The sequence below is a fragment of the Hippocampus comes genome, unplaced genomic scaffold (assembly GCF_001891065.2).
Source record: "Hippocampus comes isolate QL1 unplaced genomic scaffold, H_comes_QL1_v1.1 scaffold76, whole genome shotgun sequence".
NCBI lineage: Eukaryota > Metazoa > Chordata > Actinopteri > Syngnathiformes > Syngnathidae > Hippocampus > Hippocampus comes.
This window is the reverse complement of record NW_017805277.1, coordinates 3,852,034-3,876,151: the sequence shown is the minus strand read 5'-3', so window position 1 is coordinate 3,876,151 and position 24,118 is coordinate 3,852,034. Positions and strand designations below refer to the sequence as shown.

Below are 24,118 nucleotides of genomic sequence, written 5' to 3'. Positions count from 1 at the left end.
GTAAGATGCCACATTTTGATGCCGTGCTCCAAATATTCCGTCCTGAAAAAAAATATGCAAACTTTTATTACATTGTCAGGGAGGTATTAATTCGCTCATCGGTGTTTCTTAATTATCTGATGCAATAATGCGACACAAGAGCGCAAGGTTTTGTTGTCTGTTGTTTGACAAAGAGTCAGTAAGACATGGGTGTATATTAGACACTTTGTGTATAAAGATTAGTGACAAGCGGTGACATAAATTCACGACTCGCACGTGGCTTGAGCGTCACAGCTTTCCGATGGCGCCTAACACAACGCACGGGTTGAGGTGTGGCTTCCACCTGACGTCAGAGCAGGCGGGCCGGGGACAGGCTGGGAACACAGAGCGTCGCCATGCACCACCCGCGTATCTACAGCTAGCTTGCAGAATGCCCCATGAAGACCTCGACACAGGCCGTTTTGCTCGCTCCGGGCCACACTTTGTCGCGTTATTTCTCAGACTCAACATGTGGAGAGGTAGCGGGTGTTATGGAAGGGACGGCTTTTAAGTTCGACTCCAGGGTTTCGCTCGGTGTAGCGTGGCAAGAAGCGGTGGACCACTTCCAAAGTTGTCGGTTAGCAGGGCGCGTGTGAAGGATTGGAATTAAAGGCGCCGCGCACCCGTTGTTAGCGGCAAACATGGAGAAGCAGCAAAACGATTTGGAGCGAGAGCGCCAGTACTGTGAACTTTGTGGGAAAATGGAGAACCTTTTGAAGTGCGGTAGGTGTCGGAGCTCCTTCTACTGCAGCAAGGAGCACCAAAAGCAACACTGGAAAGAACACAAACTCATTTGTAAGGAAGTGGACAAGACGCAGCCACCTAAACAGAAGCCCGAGCTCGAGCAACCGCCCGGGGATGAGAAGGCGCCGGATAAATGCCCGAAGAAGAACAGCCACGAGCAGGCGGACACCGGTGCGCCTTCGTCACAAACCACAAACACGGAGCAGCAGGGCATTGGAGAGCAATTGGCTGAGGATGGCCCCAACTATCCCGCCACACCTAATGGACAAACGACATCTCCACAGAAACTGGCCACGGAGTATGTCATCCCGTGTATGAACAAGCACGGCATCTGCGTGGTGGACGACTTTATGGGCGAGGAGACAGGGCTGAGCATCCTGGAGGACGTCAAGGCCCTGCACAAAACCGGCCGGTTCACGGACGGTCAAGTGGTCAGCCAGAAAAGTGACTCCACTAAAGACATCCGTGGGGACAAAATCACGTGGGTGGACGGGAAAGAGGCCGGCTGTGAGAAGATCCGCTTCCTCACCAGTCGCATGGACGACTTGGTCAGACATTGTAACGGCAAACTGGGCAACTACGCCATCAACGGAAGGACAAAAGTAAGTAGAGAAACAGGTGGGCACTGTCAACCATCCATTTTTTTCCCTTTTTTTTTGGCCTGCTTGCATGCTTCAAACCAATAAGCATTAAACAAGTCAAGAAAGTAAGTACCATGCTGACAAGCCCGCAGCTTCCATTGCCTCTTCTAACTTTGTCACGTTTCACATCACTAATAGAAACTGTGCAATGCCGCACTCTACTGTAGGTAGATGTGTAACATCAATACGTGGGTTCCTAGATGAATAGACACGGCTCGTGTTAGGAAGACAACAGGGCAATGTGACTTCTACAATGAAAATATCAAACAGTGGTGCATATTTTGGTCATCCTGTTCTTAACAATTATCAAATAAACAACAGTGATTGCTTAGGTAACAGCAACTGGAGAAAAATAATTTGCAGTAGACTTGAATGCAAAATACATTTTTCGAAGAGTAATTGATTGAACAATCAATACAATAATTGATTCTAACAATCTTTGATAGTGACACACGCAGTGTGAATGTGGCTGTTTGTTGTCTGTGACTAACTGGTGATAGGTAACTGGCGGCTGGGTGGTGGGGAGAGAAAAAAATTTTCCACATACAATTCAAACTTGAGACCTTTTAAGTCAAAATTGGTTGTGTTAATGGACTTCTAAATCATATAAAAATCTTGGAGGCACCATGTATATATTTTTCCTGTGGTTGATAAAAAAGAGGAATGACTCAGCTCCAACATTTAGTGCATCTAAACAGTTGCTCATAAAAGTCCGATTTTATGTAACTTGCTGATAATATGACTACACACGCACACACACACACACACACACACACACACACACACCTAACAGGTTAAAAATAAAGATGGAATGAACTGAAAAAGACCTGCACTTATCCTGTCTCAATGTGAATCATCTGAATGGCTCCCGTGTCACATGTTCTTCAATTGCCCTTTTTTTTTGTACATATGAGCAATTTTGCTTTTTTGCACCCCTTTTATAACCCAATATTAAACAGTGGCCCCCCCCCCCCCCACGCCCAATAATGGGAGTTTTTTTGGTTACGAAAGGCAGGTGTTGTATTACTACCAAGCTGCTGTGAATCTTTAAAACAAGAATATGAGTCGTTGACCTTTCATCCGCTTTTAATGTCTGGCACATTCTGTCTTCCATGCACATATACAGAAATTATTTTGAATTGGTGCACTCTCACCAATCTAACAGGTATGCTTGATGTCCAAATAAACAGCCATGCAATATACAGAATTCTACACGTGTAATGCAGGATGTTGTGCATACTTCAAAAGGATCCTTTAGTTGAGAGAACTGACAAAGAGGAAAGGCCTGATGCTAACACCTCTCCAGTATAATGCAATCAGAGCCAACAAACTAAATGCCTACAAAACGAGAAGGACTCAGGTGCTTGTTTAGTCTTTAGAAGAACTACAACCACCCTGTCCACAGTGAAAAAATATATGTACAAGCAATAAAGATAAAGGAAAGGCAATGACACCGTGTAACAATAACAACAATGCCTTATGTAAAAGGTTTATACGACCCTTGAGATTTTGATTTTTGACGTAGCTGTTACTATTTTGGACCACCCGAAGTTCCCTGACACTGAAACAATCGGGCTAATACAAATTTCATGAATAAATACCATGAAATCAACACGTTCTTGTTTTCCTGGTCTCAGTTTTGATCTTTTTACCACACTGCACAGATTTATTATTTTTTTTTAAACATCTGATTAAATCCTTCCATAAGGAATGGTTTGAATATGATATGAAGCTCAGAAACGGTCAATGGTAAATATTCATTTTGATTTTATACTGCCCAAAAACCTTCAAACCTTCTTACAGGCTTATGTATTGCAGAGAAATAACGCTAAATAAGTAGTAATCTTTGACCTCTATCCTATTAACATTATAAAAGAAAAAAAAAACTGTCTTTACCTGATGCTCTATTTTGTATCAAATCTGGTTTCACCAGACGGCAGGAATTATTTATTTTAAATCTTTTTCCCCTCACATAGCCGTTTTCACTACACACCCACCTCAGACACTCTCGCTGAACATCGAAGATGATCGGTGCATATCCAGGACTTTTATTATTATTTTTTTTTTTTGTGACAAGATCACAGGCTATATCAGTGCTTATACTGATGGTGCATTCAAAGCTTTTGTTTGGCATGTTTTTCTTTCCACCCTTTTGCTCTTTCACTAAAACTGTGCTTGCTCTGAACTCCAACGTTGGGTGGAGTGTTGGCACCATGACCCGGTGTTAAAATTCTCGACCAGTGAGCTGTCAGTGTTCTTTTTAAACAGAAGTTAGCAGTGATTTGATGTAATATATTGTCCTGCAAAATATTAGTGGGGATGGAATAACGCAGATAACCGATAGCTGCACGATGCTATTTTAGGTTTCTCTCCTTATCCAGTTTCTTTACAACTGGACGCTTCTCAGTAGAAGGCCTCTCAGTAAACACACATTTTGAGTACATGACAAGTGTGCTCAGCCACGCGCCAAACACTGGTGAGGATGTAACTTCCTTGCCTATTGCCCTGGATGCCTTGGCAAACACCCGGCTTGGACTGTGACCAGAGAAAATGAGCATGACTTGCACAAATGCGAAGGCCGTCTGTATCAATGGCTCAAAGGGAGCTGACATAATGTAAGCAGGTTTGACATTGGGAGAGACGGAGGAAAAACATGCACACAGCGTGATTTGATGTAATTGTTTCAATTTCCCCTTTTCGCTTGACAACATTGTTGGAAGTTGGCATGTTCTGATAAATACAAAATTTGTTTGGTGCCGTGATTGCACTCATCATTCATGAAGTGAGTTTGTGACTTTTTGTACCACAACTTGATTGCACGTTGACCTTCTTGCTGCTGACCATCTGCATGGACATCATGATGAAAATGTTTAATGCTTAGCTCATGCTGTCCTTATTATAGTTGCAGTACAAAGCTGAACTGTCCAGCGTTGCAATTTTCAGATAAAGTACAACAACCATTTAAATGCCGAACACAATCCATTCTGGAACACTCGTTGACCTGAATTGGTCAGCTTTCCAAATGTTAAAAGACCAAACGGTATGAAAACTCCATATCGCTACGCTGCCATTCCATTGCCACCGTACGCACAGCAGGAACAGCTAGTATCCCCCCCCCAACTCCCCCACAACTCAATAAGGCTTAATGTCAGATGCTTTGAAAGCCGACTCAAGCCAGGGGCCCAATGCATCACTAGGGCCTGTTTTAGCCACGTCCATAAGAACCAGACAACTCAGATGGAAAAAAAGATCTCAGTAATTCAGTCCTATGTTTTTCTCCATCTTTGCACCCGTTTTAGGACTCAACGTCAAACATATCTAAAGTATCAAATCCCGTAAAATGACTTTGCAGGTTCACTTGTCGTTCCGTGAAGATTTGAATACTGTTGTCATTTTTTTTTCCCAGAAGAGGTGTTGATTCATTTTTTTTCTAATAATTTATAATTATCATTTTCATAGATTCAAATGAGATGTGATTTGCAGCGCTCAACTTAACCCCGCTTAATATGTAAGCTTTGAAAGAAAAATATCAATTTCTCACACAGGAAATATTTTCTGAATATGATGATTTTATACATTTTGTGAAAGGTTTTTTTTTTTTTTTTTTTTTAATCTAAAAATATGTGCGTTCCTCTCTTTTTATTGTCTTGTAGTTTGTTGTATGTCACACAGTCAGTGTCTGTGGACCTGACTGCTCGTCTGAGGAAGTTGACCGTTGACCTAAATCTTAATGCATTGTAGAATAAGAACGCTGTAGGAAGTCATGTGTTACGGGGTCCTCTGAGTGCTGGATATTTCTCTTTAGGTTCCGTGAGGTACCTGTTCCTTCCGCTTCCACGCTCCTCGTCTGTCCATGGCACCACTGTGTATAGCACCTTTTTCCCGGCTTATTGTTTGCGCACCGTACAATCAACAGTGCAAAAATACTCCAACTCAAGTACAAAAACCATTGCTCATGGTCCTGTTACTCCTTGTGAGTTGTGTGTAGGGCTGTCTGAATGCCACCATTTCAGGGCGGTTAAGGCAACGTAGAGTTCCTGCTGATACAATACCAAATTCCTATTCAGAATCAGAATCATCTTTATTGGCCAAGTATGTAGAACACACAAGGAATTTGTCTCCGGTAGTACAGGCTGCACTAGTATCATCATAAACAAGGACATGACAAATAAGTATGGAAGGACATTCCGTAATGGAAGTGTACCGTTGTGGTAGAATACAACACTGTAACAGTTGTGCAGTTGTATTCATCATTTTAGCCTTGGTAAGTATCAAACAAGAAACACTGATGTAGCACCAGCCTGCACGGAAATATCTAAAGAGCCTCATTGTTAAACCACACCAGGCCTATTAAAAAGAGTCTTTATTCAGTGAAATTAGCTCGGTGTTGTCTGTATTAATGATGTCACCAACACAATTGTTCAACCTGATTCTTTTGATTATTTTGTAACATTGTGCTTATTTTAACAAGATATCTGAATATAGCTGAAATTATGTCCGAAGCAAAGCTGTAAATTTTAGAAATTAAGAATATTCGGTAGGCTCTTGGATTACAAAGTTTAAGCAGTAAAAAGAAAAATTACAATTGCAGCTAAAGTAAGTTTTTTTTTAAGTTTCCGTGAACCTTATTGAACTTTGACTGCAGATGGCATACTGGATATTCTATTATTCAAGCCGTATTCTCACTCCTCTACTACTGCCAAAAGGAAAGTATCAGTGACTGATCCAATTACAGAATGTACTCATTTGACTCGGCCACACACGGTTGGAGCTATTAATTTGTCTCAGGAGTCACTAAAAAGTTGAATCGCAACAAATACAAAAATGCACTTGCATTTCCTAGTGTTTTTGAAACATAGAGCCAACTGTGTGATGACACCATAAAATGAGTTGCTGTTCATGTTCGAAACTGCATTGTCTGATTACCGGGCCCGATCCAAATTCGGATAATTTGGCTTTTGCAGCGATTTGTGCCTGCCTTGACAGTCTAGAGCTGGGGTGTCCAAGCCTGGTCCTCAGGGGCCACTATCTTAAATGTTTTAGATGATTCCATCCTCCAGCACACCCGATGCAAATGATCAAAATTGCTATCAGGCTTCTGCAGAGCTTGCTAATCATCTGATCCTTTGAGTCAGGTGTCAGCAAATCGCTGAAAGAACAGAAAATCTGAAACGGGAAAGGACACTTCAGTGGGGTCCACTTTTTTGTCATTTCGGAATACAATAGGAATACTGTATGTCATTTCAAATTGACTGCGTCAGTTGACTTCTAGGGAAAGAATTGCAAAACAGCTGTGCGCGTGGAGTTCACACCTTCAGTCACAAACGTGCTCCGGGCAGGTCGTGCAGCATGAGCAGAGCTCAAGTGTGGGGAGGTTGGAGGGGGAGGGGGGCGGACCTAAGCGGAGGATCAGCCAGCCGTCCTCACGCTCTGCACGTAGCATGACCATTAAAATACAAGTCCTTCTGGAATGACGCCAGAAGTCAAAGTTTACTGCAGTTCAGCTCTCGCTTCTGCTTTAGCTCCAGCCATACTCTCTTACAAGTATGTGCACGCATAGAGCAACTTCACTTTTTTGCAGTTGTTTTTCCCCAATTAAACTTGCCTCTATTCCTAAATGAGTAAAATAGGTGGCAAGCGTGTGCAGCCATAGCAAGCTTACGCTCGTGTCCTTGGTGTGAGCAGGGTTTTTTTTTTTCCGTCCTTGGCTGTCTACACTAAATAATTGCAACATACGTCTTGAGTTAAATGCTCTCTTTTCCACCACCAAATTTTGAACAGTGCAAATGTATTTACCCGACTATCTAAGCCACTTCACTCTTATGGTTATGACTTACTGGTCTCTACATTCTAATATCACTTTTGTCTGATACTGGAGGGAAATTTATTTTATGCTCCGTTATTGTCTGCATGTATGTATATATATATATTTTTTTTTTTTATTTTACTCTCATTATCATTTTGATCTTCTTGTCTTTAGGCAATGGTAGCGTGTTACCCTGGAAACGGGACCCGTTACGTGCGCCATGTGGATAACCCCAACGGCGATGGACGTTGTGTCACATGCATATATTACCTTAATAAAGATTGGAATGCCCAGGTATGTGAAACTGATGGGGGTGGGGGGTGAACATACTGATAATAAATCAGATGTTGGAAATTGGAATAATCTACTGTATTGAGTATGCTGGGGAAAAAGCATATGAGCTAAAGGAGTGCACCCAAACAGAATTGTGAGCAAACCTTGAGTTGGTATACTATACAGTACTGCAAAGTACTCCAACACACGCAGGCCATTGATTGTGATTAAGATTGGCAACGTGGGCCATCGAAAATAGATTTTTCACACAAATGCGGTTATTGTTATAAACATAGGAACTCTAATGGAAGTCGATCACACCAAACTGTTTCATTTTCAAATCAATTCAACAAACACTTGCGCACTCTAACTCCAAACAACACAAGCGATTATCGAGTCATCCTCATGTGTCTTCATATGCAGTTGTTTCTTTAAGCTTTGGGTGGTAAAACATTTTCATTGTGGTGTCTGCTAAGGTGTTTCCCACCTTAGCAGTAACAAGTTTACTGCATAATTGGCAAATTGTTGTATTTTGCTGCATATCTGAAGTCGTGTAGCCAAACCACCACCACACGACAGAGGTAACTCCCGTTTTAGACACTAAATCCTCATTTAGTCGACATAGTCGCTCTCTGACATTGTTGTAAGATCGACTGTGCCCGAAGCACCTCACCAAGGAGGCTTCCAGGAGGGATCCTAGCTAGATGCCCGAGCCACCTCATCTGGCTCTTCTCAATGCGAAGGAGCAGTCGCTCAACTCTAAGACCCTCCCGGATGACTGAGATTCGCCCAGAAACCCCACGGAGGAGTCTCATTTTGGCCGCTAATATCCGGGATCTTGTTCTTTTACCCCCAACCTAAAGGCGAGGGTAAGAAGTTAAGAACGTAGATTGACCGGTAAATCGAGAGCTTTCCGTTTCACCTCAGCTCCTTCTCCACCACGACAGACGGATATAAAGTCTTGAACAGCGAAAATCCACAATTGACATCGCTCATAAAAAGGTGTGTAATTGCCCGCAGATGCCACAGGATAGCGGCAAAGTACTCATCTATTAGACATGGCTATGGCCTGAGTACAAAAACAGCGAGTAGTTTTTGGGTTTGCCAATATGCGGGAGAATATTGTACTCGTAAAAAGTTAGTCACTGTTTGTCTTCGTAGGGCGTCATGAAGTAAGCACATTAGTGAAAGGCAACTCTTGTCAGTGACTGAGCCTCAATGTTGTTTTATTCCACAGCCAACAGTGTCACTACGTGCAGCCTGCTTGTTGATAATCCCTTTAAAAAATGATCCTGCTTATCCAACAACATCCAAATGGCCACAAGATCCCCTCACATTTAGTGACTTGTTCTCACTCTTAAGTGCTTAAGCATTAGTGCAGTATAAAAGAAAATGTAGTTCAGTATGGCAAAGTGTTTTCCGCACCAATATTCTGCTGCTCTATTTGAAAGTGGCATCAGTTGTGGGTCAGTCTTGGCAGCTTCATGGTGAACACTTATGGCCGTGACTTCGGTCTGTCGGACTATTCGGTATCTAAATGCTGTGTTTGTGCCCTGTGCATCAGGTGGACTCCAGGTCTGCCCCCATGCTAATCTTTGAGGCTGTTATGTCATCGCGATTGTTATGTTGACGCACAGGCTTTAATTACTCCAATGAACCGTGTTCAGAAATCGTGTTTGACTCAACAAACTAAAAAATTCTTACCATACGTCGTTTTATTCAACGCAAGGCAGTGAATTATTGAAGTTTATAGTGTCTTCAAAATCACGTTAGTGTTCTCCTGAATGACTGTTATACCATTTACTGTACACTGTTTAAGTCCCATATACTGTATGTACACTGTCATCACTGAAAGGTGTCACAACCAGCCTTAACACTCCAGCCCCGAAGTATGAAAAAAAATGAGGGTGATGAACAAGTTCTTGTGTTTTACAGTTACACAGTCCTTATTCACTGGAACATGTCGTAATTTAGTTTAGTACTGTATTTCACCTTATACACAATAATAGTTCAGTCGTAACTAGTAAGTAGTGAAGAATTGTTGTTAGGTTTGACGATTCAGTAAATCTGCATTTGTTTAGTTATAAAATCAGCTTCACTGTTTGAAACAAACTTAGTAATGATGCACTACTGATTAAGGTTCGACACAGAAAAGCGGCATGGTTTAAAAACACATTTCTCCGTAGGAAAGAAACGATCCAGTCACCTTCATGAAACCTTTTATCAGTACTGGACAAAAGTTTTTAAGTTTAAAAAAAAAAAAGAACAAGAAAAAAGGTCAAAATATTGGTAAGGGGAAAAAAAAAGTCTGACTGTATATGGAAAAACAGATCCACCGATCTGAACCAGACAAATCAGATCTGTGTGATGGATCTGCCGATAGCCAGTCTCGATCCGATTCCTCAGCAATGCATTATGAAGAAAAAAAGAGCACACCAAAGTGTTAATTATTTTATTTACTTATGTATTATATTAATTCGTGAAAGGTATCCCAACACCATAACTTTTTATATAGCTGCAAGTCAGCAGTGGTTAAAAACAAGGACATAAAATATTTTAATGATTGATTTTGGAAAAAGAAAAAAATTCAAAAATCATATCTTTTTTTTTTTATCCGATGTTGATCAGGTAAGGGTCACGGGATCTGCCCCCATTTCCGATCACATGATTGGATCAGGAAAGCTCTGCTTGGTGACATGAGTTAACAAAAGTGGAAAAGGCTGCTTGAATTTTAACACCAAACGTGACGCACATGATGACACAGGTGGACAAAAGTACTTGGACGCAGCTGCAGACTGCGTTGAATTTGACTTCCCTTGCGTCACGTAATTCTGGTGAAAATTGCTTTTGTGAGGATACGCAAAGCATGAGACATGCATGCGAAATGAATCCTTGGATAACAATGCTTTCTTGAATCTATTTGATGCTCATTTACATGTGTGCTGTGAATTACACTGAGATCTTGTGTGTTATGCCAAAGCTAATGTGTAGAGCGCTTTTTAAGAGTCCTGTTTTTGCCACAACTTTGGTCAAAGTCCAAAATGTACAATCCTTGTGATTTATGCAACATTTAGGGTTCCTCTTCATAGTAGAGAATCCCGTGTCCGGACACTGGCGCGTTAAGAACTTTGCTTAACCTGTTGCGTGTTGCTTTAACAAAAAACAAAAAATGGACCCTTCTCTTGCCCTTATTGACCCACTTGTGTTGGTTGAACTTTGTCACACTGTCGCCATTCTCGTTTTGGTGAAAGACAAAAAAAAAAAGTACAAATGAGCAGGCGTGCAAGTGTGCGTGTGAAGAAAGGGGCCTATCATATCAGGACGGCACGCTTGCAGCAATCTGCTTTTTCACTCTCCAGGTCCTTTATCCAGCCACAGCAGTTTTCCTGTAGGTTATTCTTCCTATCCCTCCACAGGAAAGCCATCCCCCGCTGCTGTTTCCTATCTTGAACTTTCCTCTGAGCCCCTGGACTCATTGGACAAGCCTTTCCCCTCACATTGGCGTCCATCTGAAGCTGTTTGGGGATATCACAGGGGGCTCTTAAAAAGAGCCCCCTTTTTAGGCAACGTCATGCGACATGACCTTTGAAATCGGACAGACAATACAGATGCAACAGCACGCACCGCTGAGCACGGGCTTTTGGTTCACCTTGCAGCTTTTGTCCCGATGCGTGAACTTAATCGAGACGTTTCTTCCTTGTTCTCATCTTCCAGGAACACGGCGGCCTTCTTCGAATCTTCCCAGAAGGAAGTGACCAAGTTGCCGAGATAGACCCCAAATTTGACCGTCTACTTTTTTTCTGGTCAGACAGACGAAACCCCCATGAGGTTCAGCCTGCTTATGCTACCAGGTGAGCTTCAACTGCGGGTCAGGGAAAAGAACTGAAACAAATTGACCCGTCATTGTGTTTTGTCTAGCGCAGTGAGAGATTCTTAGGAGAAAGTTGACCAGTTTCACTCACTCGGTCTGAAAATGATTAGTTCACTCCAAATAATGTAGTTTATCCATCTGTCTATGTCAGTTACCAACGTACCGTGACTGGCAGAGCAATTAAAGGCTCTTTTGCGAGATGGCAATGAAAAATGTGTCCACTTTTTGGCTCAAGAAAGGTTGGGAAACTCGAGTCATTCCCACGAGGCAATTTGTAACACGTCTGGGAACACTTGACACTCAAAGTCCACTTCTTTTGTTTGTCGTGTAGCCGCTTCCCGTCCAGGCTCAAGCATTTCCATGCTCCAGTTCTTAGTGATAACCATGACTTTGCCGAATACAAAAAAAAAAGAAAGATGTTAAATATTCCACCAAAGTCAAATCCTAAAGTGGTTTTGTATACAGTCTGAATCATACAAGTGTGTCGAAAAAAGTGACTACATCTCAATGTCCTTACACTATAATAATAACTTTCCTCATCCTTGTGATAGTTTTTATTTCTATATACATCTTCTGTGGCATAGGCGTCATCTTATAGGAGGAGAGTGAAATGTTTTCCAATCGTCCAGGCCTGAAATTTCAGTTCAGTTGTTCCATGGAACATGGTTATGAAGCGGTTTGCAGAAACATCTAAAACAGACATTCCACCGATCTGATCGGCAGTATTGTATTTACATTTTGTTCATTTTTGCGGTCAGCTGTAATGTCATCATTCGCCGAGCCGCAACCGAGACATTACAGCTGCTGTGTTGATCTCTGGTGGGCTGTCGCAGATGAATTTTGGCAACTACTGACATGTAACTGTGGTATTATTTTAATTTTGCTTTGAGACGTGGAGATCGTGTTGCTGTGCTCCGTGTGAGAGTCTGCTAATCGATAGCCGTACTGCTTTCCGTTCCGTTATACTGCAAATAGAGTGCCTCAAATGAGTGACTTATCAAATGTATCGATGGCAAATCTATTTTAGAGGCATCAGAGGCATTGACATCTCAAACAGTATTGTTCCCCACGTCACTCCGGCAGGCATAAACGCCGTTTCATCACAGCACACTCGGTTCTGTTTTTGTGGCTGTTTGTGTATTTTCGCTTGGAAACGCCACTCGAGGTTGGGCAAAGCCTACATTCACCTGTCAGGATATTTCAAGTTTAATATTACGCTGTCAAAAGACCATGACGGGAAGCGAACCAAAGCCGCAGCACCAGACTACACACAGCAATTGTTTTTGGGAGAGCATTGTCCACAATTAAACCGTTTTGAAGTTGTGAAAATTGTCTTTGTGAAACAAATACATATATAGACACCTGTTAAATCAGGGGTCCCCAACCGCCGGGCCGCGGACCGGTATCGGTCCGTGGGTCATTTGGTGCCGGGCCGCACAGAAAGAATAAATAATTTCGGAATCTGAAAGATGTTTTATTTTGAAAAATTACCAGAGTCTCTGTTATATCAATCTACAGTATGTCACTTGACGCAGGTGAATGCGCGCTTCTCAGTCAAGTGATAGGTTACCGCATAAAAAACAAACGTCTTTGAAAAGTTTTTTTTCGGGAAGGGGAAAAGGCCCAGCCAGGAGACAGAAGAGGAGCCTACGACTTTCAAGAAAGAGAAGGCTACATTTCATAGACCGTATCAGGAGTCCTATTTCAAATACGGCTTTATCTCAACGGGAGATTCCCACGTGCCAAGCCCACTCTGCATAATAAGCGGAGATGGTGAGTCATATTTTTCATGCACTTTTTATTTGCCGCGTATGTTATTTTGAAGGCACGTTTAAACATTACCATAGCGACCACAAAATGTTGCGGCCAGATAGGACGTTCCTGGTGTCATGATTCGTGTTTATTATTATGTTTCGAAAATACCAAACTTTTCATGCAGGTCATATCATATTATATTGTTGTATCTATCCGGCCTTAAAAGGCCAGTCCCTGAAAATATCGTCTGACATGAAACCGGTCCACGGGGCAAAAAAGGTTGGGGGCCTCTGTGTTAAATCGAATGTCCACCATATGTCTATGATACAACATCAGCGTCTCACTTCACTTGATACTGAAATGGACATTTGTGACATGTTCTGATCAGTGATTTAATATTTATTTATTTTAAATGGGTGATCGACCCCAAAATTGCTGATTGTGTAGTCTAATTTAAAATAGGACAGTCCAAATTTGGAGTAGATTATAGTTGCCAATGGATTGGTGCAGTTATTGATGATAATCACCACTCGAGTGGTAAATGCAGTGAACGGAAAGACTTGGAATAATCCGCAAAGTCAAAAGCCCAAGGTGCGCTTGTGTACGTGTCAAATTATCACTGCGATCCTTCCTCCCGCCAGCTCTTCATGACCGCCTTGCGCAATACAAATAAACAAAGATGTGAAACAATCCATAAAGTCAAAGCCCAAAGTACACTTGCATACTTGTATGATCAACGTGGTCATCCCTCCCAGCAGTTGAAGTGATGACCGCCACGCTGCACGATAGAAATAAACAAGACTCAATATGACCACAACAGCACAGTGTGAGTATGCCGCTTAGATGCAATCTCGCAAACTGAAAAATAGAGGCATATCATTTGAAGTCACTTTAAATGTCATCTTTTTCAAAAATGTATTTAGAATTAAAGCCCCCCCCCCTTTTTTTTCATACATAATGATGTAGAGATGAAAGTCCTCCGGATTTTTACAGAATTCCGGATTTTCACATTTTCATGAAATTTCCTGCGGAAAATTGAGGAAAAATTGCCTAAAATGAATTTTTTTTTTTTTTTTTTTATTAGTTGACAACATTGAACGAACACATGTTTGAGTTAGTTGTTTTACTTTCAAGAGCGCAGCCATGTTGAGGCACGAACACTAGTAACAGTAACACCCCTCCCCTCGCATTCTCATGGCCTCGCCATATCTCTGAGATTTCGGCGAGAGCGGAAGCCACACAGGGTGCACGTGTGCACACAAACGGCAGATTAATCATTGAATGTCGAGTATTTGAATAGCGGTTTGTGTAAACTAATTCATGCGTGATCGGCCAGGTACGGCCCCAGCGCAATGTTCAAACAGGTAGACAGGCAAGCTGACATACGTGCAATAGACGCGAGTGTTAGGAACATGTTCAAGTGGTCATGGCTTGAGGAAAAGGACTTGAACGGAGATTTTTTTGTCCGACTACATTAGAAAGGTCGACAAACCTGGTAAGTCAGTTAAAATTATATTTTTATTTGTATTTTCCGGAATTTTCAGGAAAGTCCACTTTCATCTCTAACGATGCCATCAAGTCTCAGGTCACGAAAACCAGCGAGCAAATGTCATAACTTGGCTATCATGACAAATTGTAGCTTTAGAATCGTGTCAAATGTTCTCACGCTCTAACTGACGTATCGCACTGACCCGAGTTGCACCTCGCCGACAAACCGCGCTCCCCAACTCGCGCCTGGCTTCTTCTCTTTAGCGGGGAATCAGTGCTCCCATTATGTCTCTGCAGGTATGCCATCACCGTGTGGTATTTTGATGCAGATGAGCGAGCCAGAGCTAAAGAAAAGTACTTAACAGGTAGGCATGGACGTGCTTTTCAAGCCCGTTTGTCTTCTCCGTCTTCCCAAATGACTGTTGATCGAATCCTCCACTCTAGGAACACTTGTGATAAATATGTGGGGGGATTTTTACTTTTAATTTGTTTTGCCCCGTGCGTTCAGGTGCAGGAGAAAAAGGAGTAAAGGTTGAACTCGGCAAGCCATCCGATCCCAGCTAATGCAAAGACCGCGCCAGCTCCAGGCAGCCAATAAGTGCTCTGTCCCCTGAAAGTGGCCCTTAGACAGCATGTGTGTGTTTTACATGAAGTGGCGGGAATCTGATTGTGGATGGTTTTGGAAGAAAAAACGAGCATACGCAGTCAAGTGCGTTCATATTAAGTCAACCTTGACTGCCCAACGGACTTTGAATGTCATGCCATTGGACCGAAAGGGATGGTGTGTCTTTTTTTTTTTTTTTTTTTTTTTTTACTTCCCTCTCCTGGCCAGCCCGTCGTCTTTTTACAAAGGTGAACATTTGCACCACAACCGACACTTTCACACAACTGGCAGGAATCGAGCTCATCTCTCAGTGGATTCCTTCAAGGTACAGCATTCTGCATTAACGCCATGCATTATGCTTTTCACATGGAATCATCGTTTATATGCTGCTGTCTGGAAAATGTGCTTGAGTTTGCAACAATTAGGAAACAGATGGATTAAAACCACATTTATCCTGACAGAACCACAATGGTCTTAGTTTGTATTTCTTGTCCTCTTCATCAAATAAGATGGATGGTGTCACCCCTCCAAGAAAGCAAATCTAGTTTTTTGATGCCCCCTGCGGGACGTCAATGGTATAGCACTCATTGATTTCTTTTGTTTTCATATGTACCTTAATGCATTCATTTCCATATAATGGAAGTTGAATTACAAAAGGTCACAAATTAATTAATTCGTCAAATCTGTCTTAAAGTGTCTGTCGCTACTGTATTGCATATTGAGTAGGGAACCCGTTTTGTATAACTTTAAAAAGACCCGAATGAGAAATGAGGGGGAGATTTTACATAGTGTTTCCTTCATTTGGCGACGAATCAGCAGCCAGAAATATCTTCAATAAATCAGTAGACAGTATTTAATTTGTCCATTTCTAGCACAATTAAAATTTCAGGTACAATCTGTATGCATATCTCTATACAATTTGGACTTCAGCCTGATGATAATAGTGTCAATAAAACGAGTGAATTTACAAAGCAAATACGGCCTGTTGGTCTTATTCCTCATCCCAGATCACTAGACACTGTTCTAATAAACTTGATGAACTGAATTGTTGCAGTGGTGTAGAATCACGCGGCTATCACACTCAAAAATGTTTCTAAAAGTTTAGCTGTAACAGCGCAAAAAGAAGAGAAATCTCTCTGATGTGCATTGGGGTTTTACACCACTGCAAATTACAATAAACATTGTCAAATGAATACCTCTAACAGTGCTAATCCAATAACAATTGAATACTTGTTATACAATCTCTCATTACATTGTGAAAGTGTGCTTAATATGAGCAATGTGTGTAACAGGTGCATCTCAATAAATTAGAAAATGGTGCACAATATTATTTCAGTCATCTGAAGCAGGTGAATCCAGAACACAGTATGTTTGTTGGATGTAGTTAACCAAATTTAATCCAAAAGGCTTCTTCAGTTGTAATTGCATTTATGGAATCACAAGGTGCTCTCAGGCCCACGGTCGGCAACATCAATTTCAAACATTTCCAATTATCTAGCCACCATTCTTATGCCGCTGGTCAGCCATAACCCACACCATGTATGCAAGGCATTTGCAAATTAGGTCCGGAACCTTTTGCTACAGATGAAACCATAGTACCTTTCGACATCAACTGGCTTTTCACATGTATCTCCACCACTGATGTAGTCAGGAAATGACTCAGGTCAGGTCAAAACCAAACTCACTTTGGACCAGATGTGTAATCTATTTTAATAAATGTTTCTGAACCAAAAACATGGCTGTGCTATGGGTTCACCGGTCTTCCCTACTATGGCCAACATGTACATGGAAGAAGTGGAAAGAAAAACCCTGGACCCTAGAGGAACGAAGCCCAGTCTCTGATTTAGGTATGCTGACGACCCTCGGGTTAAGAGCAAAGACTGTGAAGTAGATGAGTCTTGCCTGAACACATAACTGGACCGAAAAAATCAGTTTCACTCAAGAAAGCATCGAAGACCATTTTTGGTCTGCCAAGTGTGCTCAGGTAAAAACAGAAACCTCAACATTTAGGTCTACCAACAACCTACTAACCTTCACTCTGAATCTCGTCACCCACTGGAAAACAAGCTAGGGTAGCACAGAAGATCCCTACCAGTGCCGTGTAGTGGGGAGTGCAGTGACCGCTACATTGTAGAGACCAAGCAGCTGTTAGAGGAGGCCTCTTTGGCACTTAAGTAGATGGGTGACTCGAGCTTGAAAAAGGCTTCACGGCCATGTGTCAAGCTTTCTGGCAGCCATTAAATATCTCAATTGAGAATATACAGTATTGTGATGGTTACTGTACAGCTTAGTGAGCTTGAAAAATTAAGAATCGACAAAAGTTCTCCAGAACTTTTCAAAAGGTGCCGTGACCTGGATACACAAGGGTGTGGCACAACATTGGCGAGCAGCTTCTTCAGTTCAGGAGTCAGAAGTTCATTTGCATCTCAAAGAGAAGGGACAGCCCTTTGAGGACAACAACGTCCACATTTTGGATCGGGACTGCTAGCTTGAAAGAGGTGTAAAGCGCTATCTCTAAGCACACTCGTTGCAATGAGCCGGCAATAGGGCGGATGAACAATCCGTTGATTTGCAGGACCGTCTTTCGCCAGCCACGATGGGCCACAAGAACAACACCCTATTGTGACCACTTGCAGGGGAACTCCTACTGATGGAGGCATAAATATCACACCAAGAAATTTTAGAACAGAAGAAGCTTTTCAGGTTAAAACAGAAATGTCTTTAACCAACAAGACGTCCAGTTGCTTGGAATCAACCTTTGCAGCTTATTGTGACCTAGGTGACTGAGAATCGACAGATTTATTTCAGTACAGTATTTCAATTCAAAAGTGAAATCCTTAAGACCATATCCCACTGAGGGGCGAACTTTTGCAAGGGAGCGAATGTTGATTTCTCATCAGTGAATGTTGATTTCTTCTCAGGGTTCATTCAAGGTCACAAACGTTCTCCAGACGATAGGCAGCAGCTTTAAGATCAAACTGTTGATGACCATCAAAACGTCTTTGCAACCTTGAACAAATGCTGACGGAAAACCAATATCCGCTACTTGTGCAAATATTTTTTGGTTGAATGAAGTTCAGTTTTGCTTTTTCAGCTGAACTCCTGAATTATATTTCTATATTTACTGGGATGCACCTGTTTGTGACTACATGCAAAAATATTATCCACCTTTTTAGTCGTTTGTGTCCATTTAGCACAAAAAATACGTGTAGTTAAAAAAAAAATCTAACAAAAAAAACAATTTAGTACAATCTATTTCACTGTTTTGATTATTTAAACTAGTCTACCTATATTAACAAATCTGTATGAAAAGAAATACACATAGATAGAGATATAGTGCATAATGCAAAAGGTCAGGAAATATATTAATCAGATATCAATACAAACAGAAAAAAAATAGCAGGAATGTTGGGCCCTGTTTTGACATAGATTGTGCAAATCGTCTTCCCATAAGTGGTCCTTCATACCCTGGCACGTTTCGAAGTTCTTTTCCAGAACTGACGTGAATGTATCGAGTCCAGTGTGCTTCACGAGGATGATAACAGTGTGCAAAAAAAAAAACATTTGGAGTCAAGAAAGTCATTTTGACCTCGTATCAGTAATGGTTGAGCTCTTCTGGAGGAGGCGGAAGGTGGTAAATGTCGTCTCCTCCGACATACGCGCTGATGCTGTTGCTCTGGCTCCCCCACTCATAACTGTCGGCAGCCAAACTGATACAAACACAAAAGGATGCCATTAAGTCAGAGGTGGACAAACTTTGGTACTTAAGGGCCACACTTGATTTTTAAACCGACAAATGGTTTCAAACTTTGATTGGATTATCATTTGTTTAAACATAACTAAAAGGGGAGATTGCGTTTTTATATTCAGAGGTGACGCAAAATCAGTGACATGTCTACTCATCAGGTTCGTTTATCACCTGTTTTCAATTCTTTATTGATAGCACATCCCAAACAATAAAACTTCATACCAATACATTTATTATCAATATGGTAGCATTCCATGATGAATAAGTCATACAACCAACGTAGCAGCTGTTGCTAACATTGGCTTGTTCACAGTGCTAATGCTAACTTGGTATTGCTACCAAAGTAAAGCTACATTTTGATCTGGCTAGCAGTTTTACAACTGCAACCTCCCCCTATCAATCAATGAGTTGAATTAGTACTTCAGCTAATAACATGCATTTTCAGTGCATTCTTTATTCACAAATAAATGAAAACAAATGGGAAAAAAAACATTTCAATCAACCAGTTTTAGGGAAAAAACTGCTCAATCAATCGGTCTCTTGAAAATGTACATGCTTGGTGAGCCGGAGCAGAACGGGCCGTGTGTCGCCTGCGCTCTATAATTTGTCCAGCCCGTGCATGACACAACTCTTCCTATTCCCACATTTTTTTTAAGGAATGATGTTTGACTTTTAGACCTGGCTTGGATGTTCTGAGGCATGACGCTCCATGCAAGGTCATCGTCACTGTCGTAACGTCGAGGGTTGTCAAAGAAATATGCCCTGGAGGAGAAGACATGACTAGGAAGCCCAGAACCGGTCTGCAAGACAGGATAGACCCACACTTCTTGTTTTCTTGTTTTTGCAATGAGTCATTACTTACAATCTGCACTTTCTTCCACTGAATGTCGTGTGGATAAACAACTTCCTTCTGAGGATTAATCTTCCAGTATTGCACAATGTAAAAGTGTCATCTGCTTTGTGGCCATGAACTTTAATGTCTGCAAGATGCAAAAATGAAGCAATGGCACAACCTCATGACTCACCCTGTCCAGGTTGGGCTGGCGGACTCTGAAGAAGAAAACTACGAGAGAAGTGGGGAGCAGCTCCCATACGAACAAGATCACCCCGAAGACGACGTAGCCTGTGTCGCCCAGAGTGGACTGTAAATCTGCCTGAAAGAAAATACAAACGCTGAGAATTTACCCAGTTTGAATTTTTGCTATTTGATTTTGCTTGAGCCTTACCTGGTCAGAAACATTGTACCAGTCGTAGTCGAAGGAGTTGATGCTACTATTGGAGAGTCCGAGGACCACCAGGTTGTAGCAGGCCCTGGACGTGTACAGGAGGATGACAATGGCTCCTATAGCGCTCACCTGGCACACCGACGTGCCCTGCGCAGTATCAGAAAGGACATAAAAACCAAAATGCCACTCGACATGCAACTCATTCGCGTTGTTAAGTTCCGCCTCTCATTTCTCACCTTGGATTCCAGATAAATGTTAGCGAGGGACATCTTGGCGATCTTGTAGAGACACAGTGAGAGCGAGACAGCGCACAGGACAAAGAGAGTGTCGTTGATGGCCACCCTGACCAGCACCACGGTGCGGGCGTCGGCAGACGACGTCCTCACCAGCATGGCGCACACCAGGTTGACGGCTAAAAACAGCACGCTCATGAACAGGAAGACAAGGTACAGTGGCAGCCTGCAGGGACACAGTGACAAAAGATTCACTTTGTTGTTCAGGCTCAGGTTCTTGCCCTCTCGCAGCAGTGTAGAAAGGGATGGCTATTTTGTACTAAACAGGACACAACTCTTTTGAGGGGTTTATTTTGCTCTGATGCTTCTCACATGACTAAATCCAAATGTAATGACTTACCTGTACCTCAGGAGTTCTGGTGCATATTTGGACTTGGCCTTGAACACGACCTGTAGTGAGAAAGAGTGAATGTGTACTGTAAATGCTTCACGTTGTCGTCATACAAACAGCAATGTTCAGCTTTCCATTCACATTCTAGCAAAAAATGAAAATCACCAAACAGGAAGCTTGCCGCTTTCCACTTTATACCACGCACATTTTCTACTCCTGCTAAGAATAAGCCTTAGCACACCGGGAAGCTATTGTTTGATATGCGAATTATGTAAGCAGATGAGGAATGAGTCACTCCATCACACCGAAAAGCTGATTGGAACCAAGTGTGTTATCTCACAAGCGCCTCGGTAGGATGACTGTTGTCAATACATTGATTAAAATAGAACCCTCAGTATATTCAATTTTTCATCAGTCAGGATGTGGACAGTTACACATACGGCACGCTACATTAGGAACACGTTTACAATCTAACGAGAGCCTATAAATTAAATATAGCATATTCAAGAGGTAACTGTGCCACTGGTCTAATTTTTAGTAAAATATTATTAATCAACTTCAAGCTTTAACATTGACACGCTACCCCCCCTACTACATACGAGATGTTTAATTGCTCAGGGTGGAATGGTACACCAAATTTGCAGTTCGGGACAGAGATTCATTTTAAATTCAAGGTTCAGTTCATGTTTCATATTTAGTACAGTACAGGAAGTAAATGCAAAACAAGCTCCTTATTTAACTACATGAGAGTAGATTTGACTACCTTTGTTTTAAAACATTTATTTAGGTGCCATTATCTAATTACAGGTTTTTATCTATTTTCCTATACTTACACGCAGCATGTTAATAACCATATATAAAAAATGTTTATCAGTTTGAACATTAAATATCTTGTTGTAGTCCATCCAAGTGATTATAGGTTGAAAAGGATTTGCAAATAATTGTATTCTATTTTTATTTACATTTTTTTACACAACGGCCCAACTTTTGTACAAGGGGCTGGTCATAACTTCTCAGTAAGCTGCAGTAATATTGGTTGTTAGTCACAGAGGATAAAGAATCTATGCCTGTGAGCATCATTATAGTAGTCTACATGTGTTGCTTCACCATTTGTGTTCATATATTTGATGCTTAGAGTTTTAATATCGCAACACTGATGGTTTCATTAACCCGTCTATGGCGTTTAGGATTGTTTGTTATAGCATTAAGCTAAACAGACTTATGTAAAGCAGAGCAATGTGGTTGTCTTAAATCCAAAACGTGTACTTCTCTTTGTATTATGGTTTGTTTGATAGTATATGGTTTGTTTCCTATAAGGGTTAAAATGGCAATAATCTACAAAGTATTTTTTTTTATTACTGTATTTTCGAGCTGGTAAATTGCTACTTGTTGCAAAGCGAGTTAAGCTGACTTCACTACCACCGTGCAGCGCCACCATGCTAACAAGTCAAAGCAAAAAAAAAAAAAAAAAAAAAAAAAGTCAGCCGAACAACAGCTCATATCTCGAAAAACAGAAATTGGGTCATTTGTTTCTCGAGGAACCTCTGCCTTGTTTTTTGATGAACACTCAGACCTACTATGCCACTGTCATTTAATGTGGCTCATAAAGTGAGTGGTACATGGAGTGTTACATATTTTTCGATGTGGTGTGTGTGAAAAGTATTACAACAACCAGTGTAAGGTGTTTCAAACTTATTGCCCCTTTCGTGTAGCTGTCGAAAATAAGAAAGCATTAGCAACACCTCTTGGTTCAACACAGTGCAGCTCTGCCCCAGTACAACCACATTAGACTGTGCAGGTGCACCAAAGCGTGCGTGCGTGCGTGCGTGTGTGGCTTCTTCCAGTCATTTCAGATCACGATTAGACATTTTGTCTGCATAACCCCTTCGCAAATGACAGCTTGGTTGCACTCACCTGTGCAAAGTAGAGGTTCATGAGGCTCAGTGTGAAGAACTGCAGGCACACGGGGAAGCAGTACAGCAGCCAGAAGGGAAAAGGCCCCAAAGTGTTGGCCGTCACAAAGTTCTTGAAGTAAAAGGAGAAGAGCACCGTGCGCAAGGCCGACCACAGCAGGCACAGGAACAGGAACACGGTCTGGTAGCTGAAGCGCTTGTGCCGGTAGCGCAGCACCAACCACAGTTGGACGTAGATGAAGATGAAGAGCAGCGAGTAGAAGGCGCTGTAGACCACCGTCAAACCCAGGGTCACGTAAGGGGGCACGGCCGGCGTGAGAGTGGGCAGGGGGAACGACTCCCGATCCCCCTCCGCGGGGGCCTCCATGAGCTGCGACTCCGCGAGGAGGAGGAGGAGGAGCCGGCTTCCAACAAGCGACCGCGTCAAAAGCTGCTCAAACCGGCGCAGCCGAAGCGACTCAACGCGCACGACGACGCAGTCAAGAGGAGGAAAGCGGCGGGGGAGGAACGAGGCTCACTCCCGGAGCCTGACACAATTGCAAGCGCATGGTCGGCGCTAAGGATGGCCGCTCTCTGTCGGAGCTGCACGGGTTGCGGCTCAGAAGCAGCCCGGGACCGTAGCCTGCTGCGGTCTCCCTCCTCCGCCGGATGGCTGTCTCTCGCTACATGGCACGCCCCTTTCGCGCTGACGTCACGGGTCGCATCAGCTGACGCACGTTTGCTGTACCTTTAACCCTGTCATGGGAGGCCCTCGAGCCGCAGCAAAAGGTTCCCCCGGAGACAAGTGCTGCTTTGCACGTACATTTAGAAGCAACAGCGTTAGGCCCAAAGACGATCATGCTCAATTTTCATGCTCTATTAATTCTGAATGATAATATATACAACGTAAAAAGTTAGGACTTAAAATGTTAGGATCGTCTTCAAATGCAGTTTTTTATCGTCAGTTTAACCGTTGAACTACAATGTTAATTTCCTCATCATGTTATTACACATAGGCAACAAATTGATGGATAATCAAATTTATCATCAGAATTTAAGGGCAATAGTTGTTCAAGTTTTTGCAAAAAGGAATCTGGCTAAAAAAATGCTGTAATGTCTGAAGAACTTTATTTATTACAAATATATTTCAAATTTTGGTAAATTTTAGCAGGAATAATGCAAGTTGATGCACCAGTTTTGTTTTCACAGGTCACATAAAATGATGTGGCCCGTGAATTGACACCTGCGCATACAACCTTTAGAAGTGAACCTAAAATGACCTTTTCTAAACATTTGAGTATATGTCCAACTGTTCAGTATTTCAGTACTTTTTGCCCCTCTAACAAAAAGCTTAAAGGCAAAATATTCACAGCAGGTGATATTTGAGACATCAAGGAAACCCATTTCGATGTCTCTCTGTGATGCTTC

The 24,118-nt window shown here is 42.1% G+C and overlaps 2 protein-coding genes across 5 annotated transcripts; one reads left to right on the top strand and one right to left on the bottom strand.

The window, feature by feature from the left end:
- Window positions 1-323: 323 nt before the first annotated feature.
- Window positions 324-15,669, top strand: egln1a (egl-9 family hypoxia-inducible factor 1a). Of its 4 annotated transcripts, none has more exons than XM_019870517.1 (5): window positions 329-1,364; window positions 7,384-7,503; window positions 11,197-11,333; window positions 14,861-14,961; window positions 15,105-15,669. In XM_019870517.1, the coding sequence occupies exons 1-5, from the start codon at window positions 660-662 to the stop codon at window positions 15,158-15,160; spliced, it is 1,119 nt and encodes a 372-aa protein (XP_019726076.1). In that variant the 5' UTR covers window positions 329-659; the 3' UTR covers window positions 15,161-15,669. The 4 variants fall into 4 exon arrangements, with proteins under 4 accessions (XP_019726078.1, XP_019726079.1, XP_019726076.1 ...); XM_019870518.1 differs by having other exon boundaries at window positions 332-1,364; window positions 14,894-14,961; XM_019870519.1 differs by lacking the exon at window positions 7,384-7,503 and having other exon boundaries at window positions 324-1,364.
- A 370-nt stretch (window positions 15,670-16,039) lies between these two features.
- On the bottom strand, window positions 16,040-23,968 carry gpr137ba (G protein-coupled receptor 137Ba). The gene is made up of 7 exons (XM_019870516.1): window positions 22,713-23,968; window positions 20,808-20,857; window positions 20,411-20,633; window positions 20,175-20,321; window positions 19,974-20,102; window positions 19,627-19,748; window positions 16,040-18,910 (listed from the first exon to the last, which is right to left on the bottom strand). The coding sequence occupies exons 1-7, from the start codon at window positions 23,076-23,078 to the stop codon at window positions 18,796-18,798; spliced, it is 1,152 nt and encodes a 383-aa protein (XP_019726075.1). The 5' UTR covers window positions 23,079-23,968; the 3' UTR covers window positions 16,040-18,795.
- Window positions 23,969-24,118: the final 150 nt, after the last annotated feature.

Bases quoted from the DNA above. Each gene is read 5' to 3' on its own strand.
- egln1a (XM_019870517.1), top strand. From the start codon at position 660: ATGGAGAAGCAGCAAAACGATTTGGAGCGAGAGCGCCAGTACTGTGAA. The intron at 1,365-7,383 runs GTAAGTAGAGAA...TCTTGTCTTTAG, and splicing joins CCATCAACGGAAGGACAAAA to GCAATGGTAGCGTGTTACCC. The intron at 7,504-11,196 runs GTATGTGAAACT...CTCATCTTCCAG, and splicing joins ATAAAGATTGGAATGCCCAG to GAACACGGCGGCCTTCTTCG.
- gpr137ba (XM_019870516.1), bottom strand. From the start codon at position 23,078: ATGGAGGCCCCCGCGGAGGGGGATCGGGAGTCGTTCCCCCTGCCCACT. The intron at 20,322-20,410 runs GTGAGAAATGAG...GATACTGCGCAG, and splicing joins ACATTTATCTGGAATCCAAG to GGCACGTCGGTGTGCCAGGT. The intron at 20,103-20,174 runs GTAAGGCTCAAG...ATTTTCTTTCAG, and splicing joins GGTACAATGTTTCTGACCAG to GCAGATTTACAGTCCACTCT.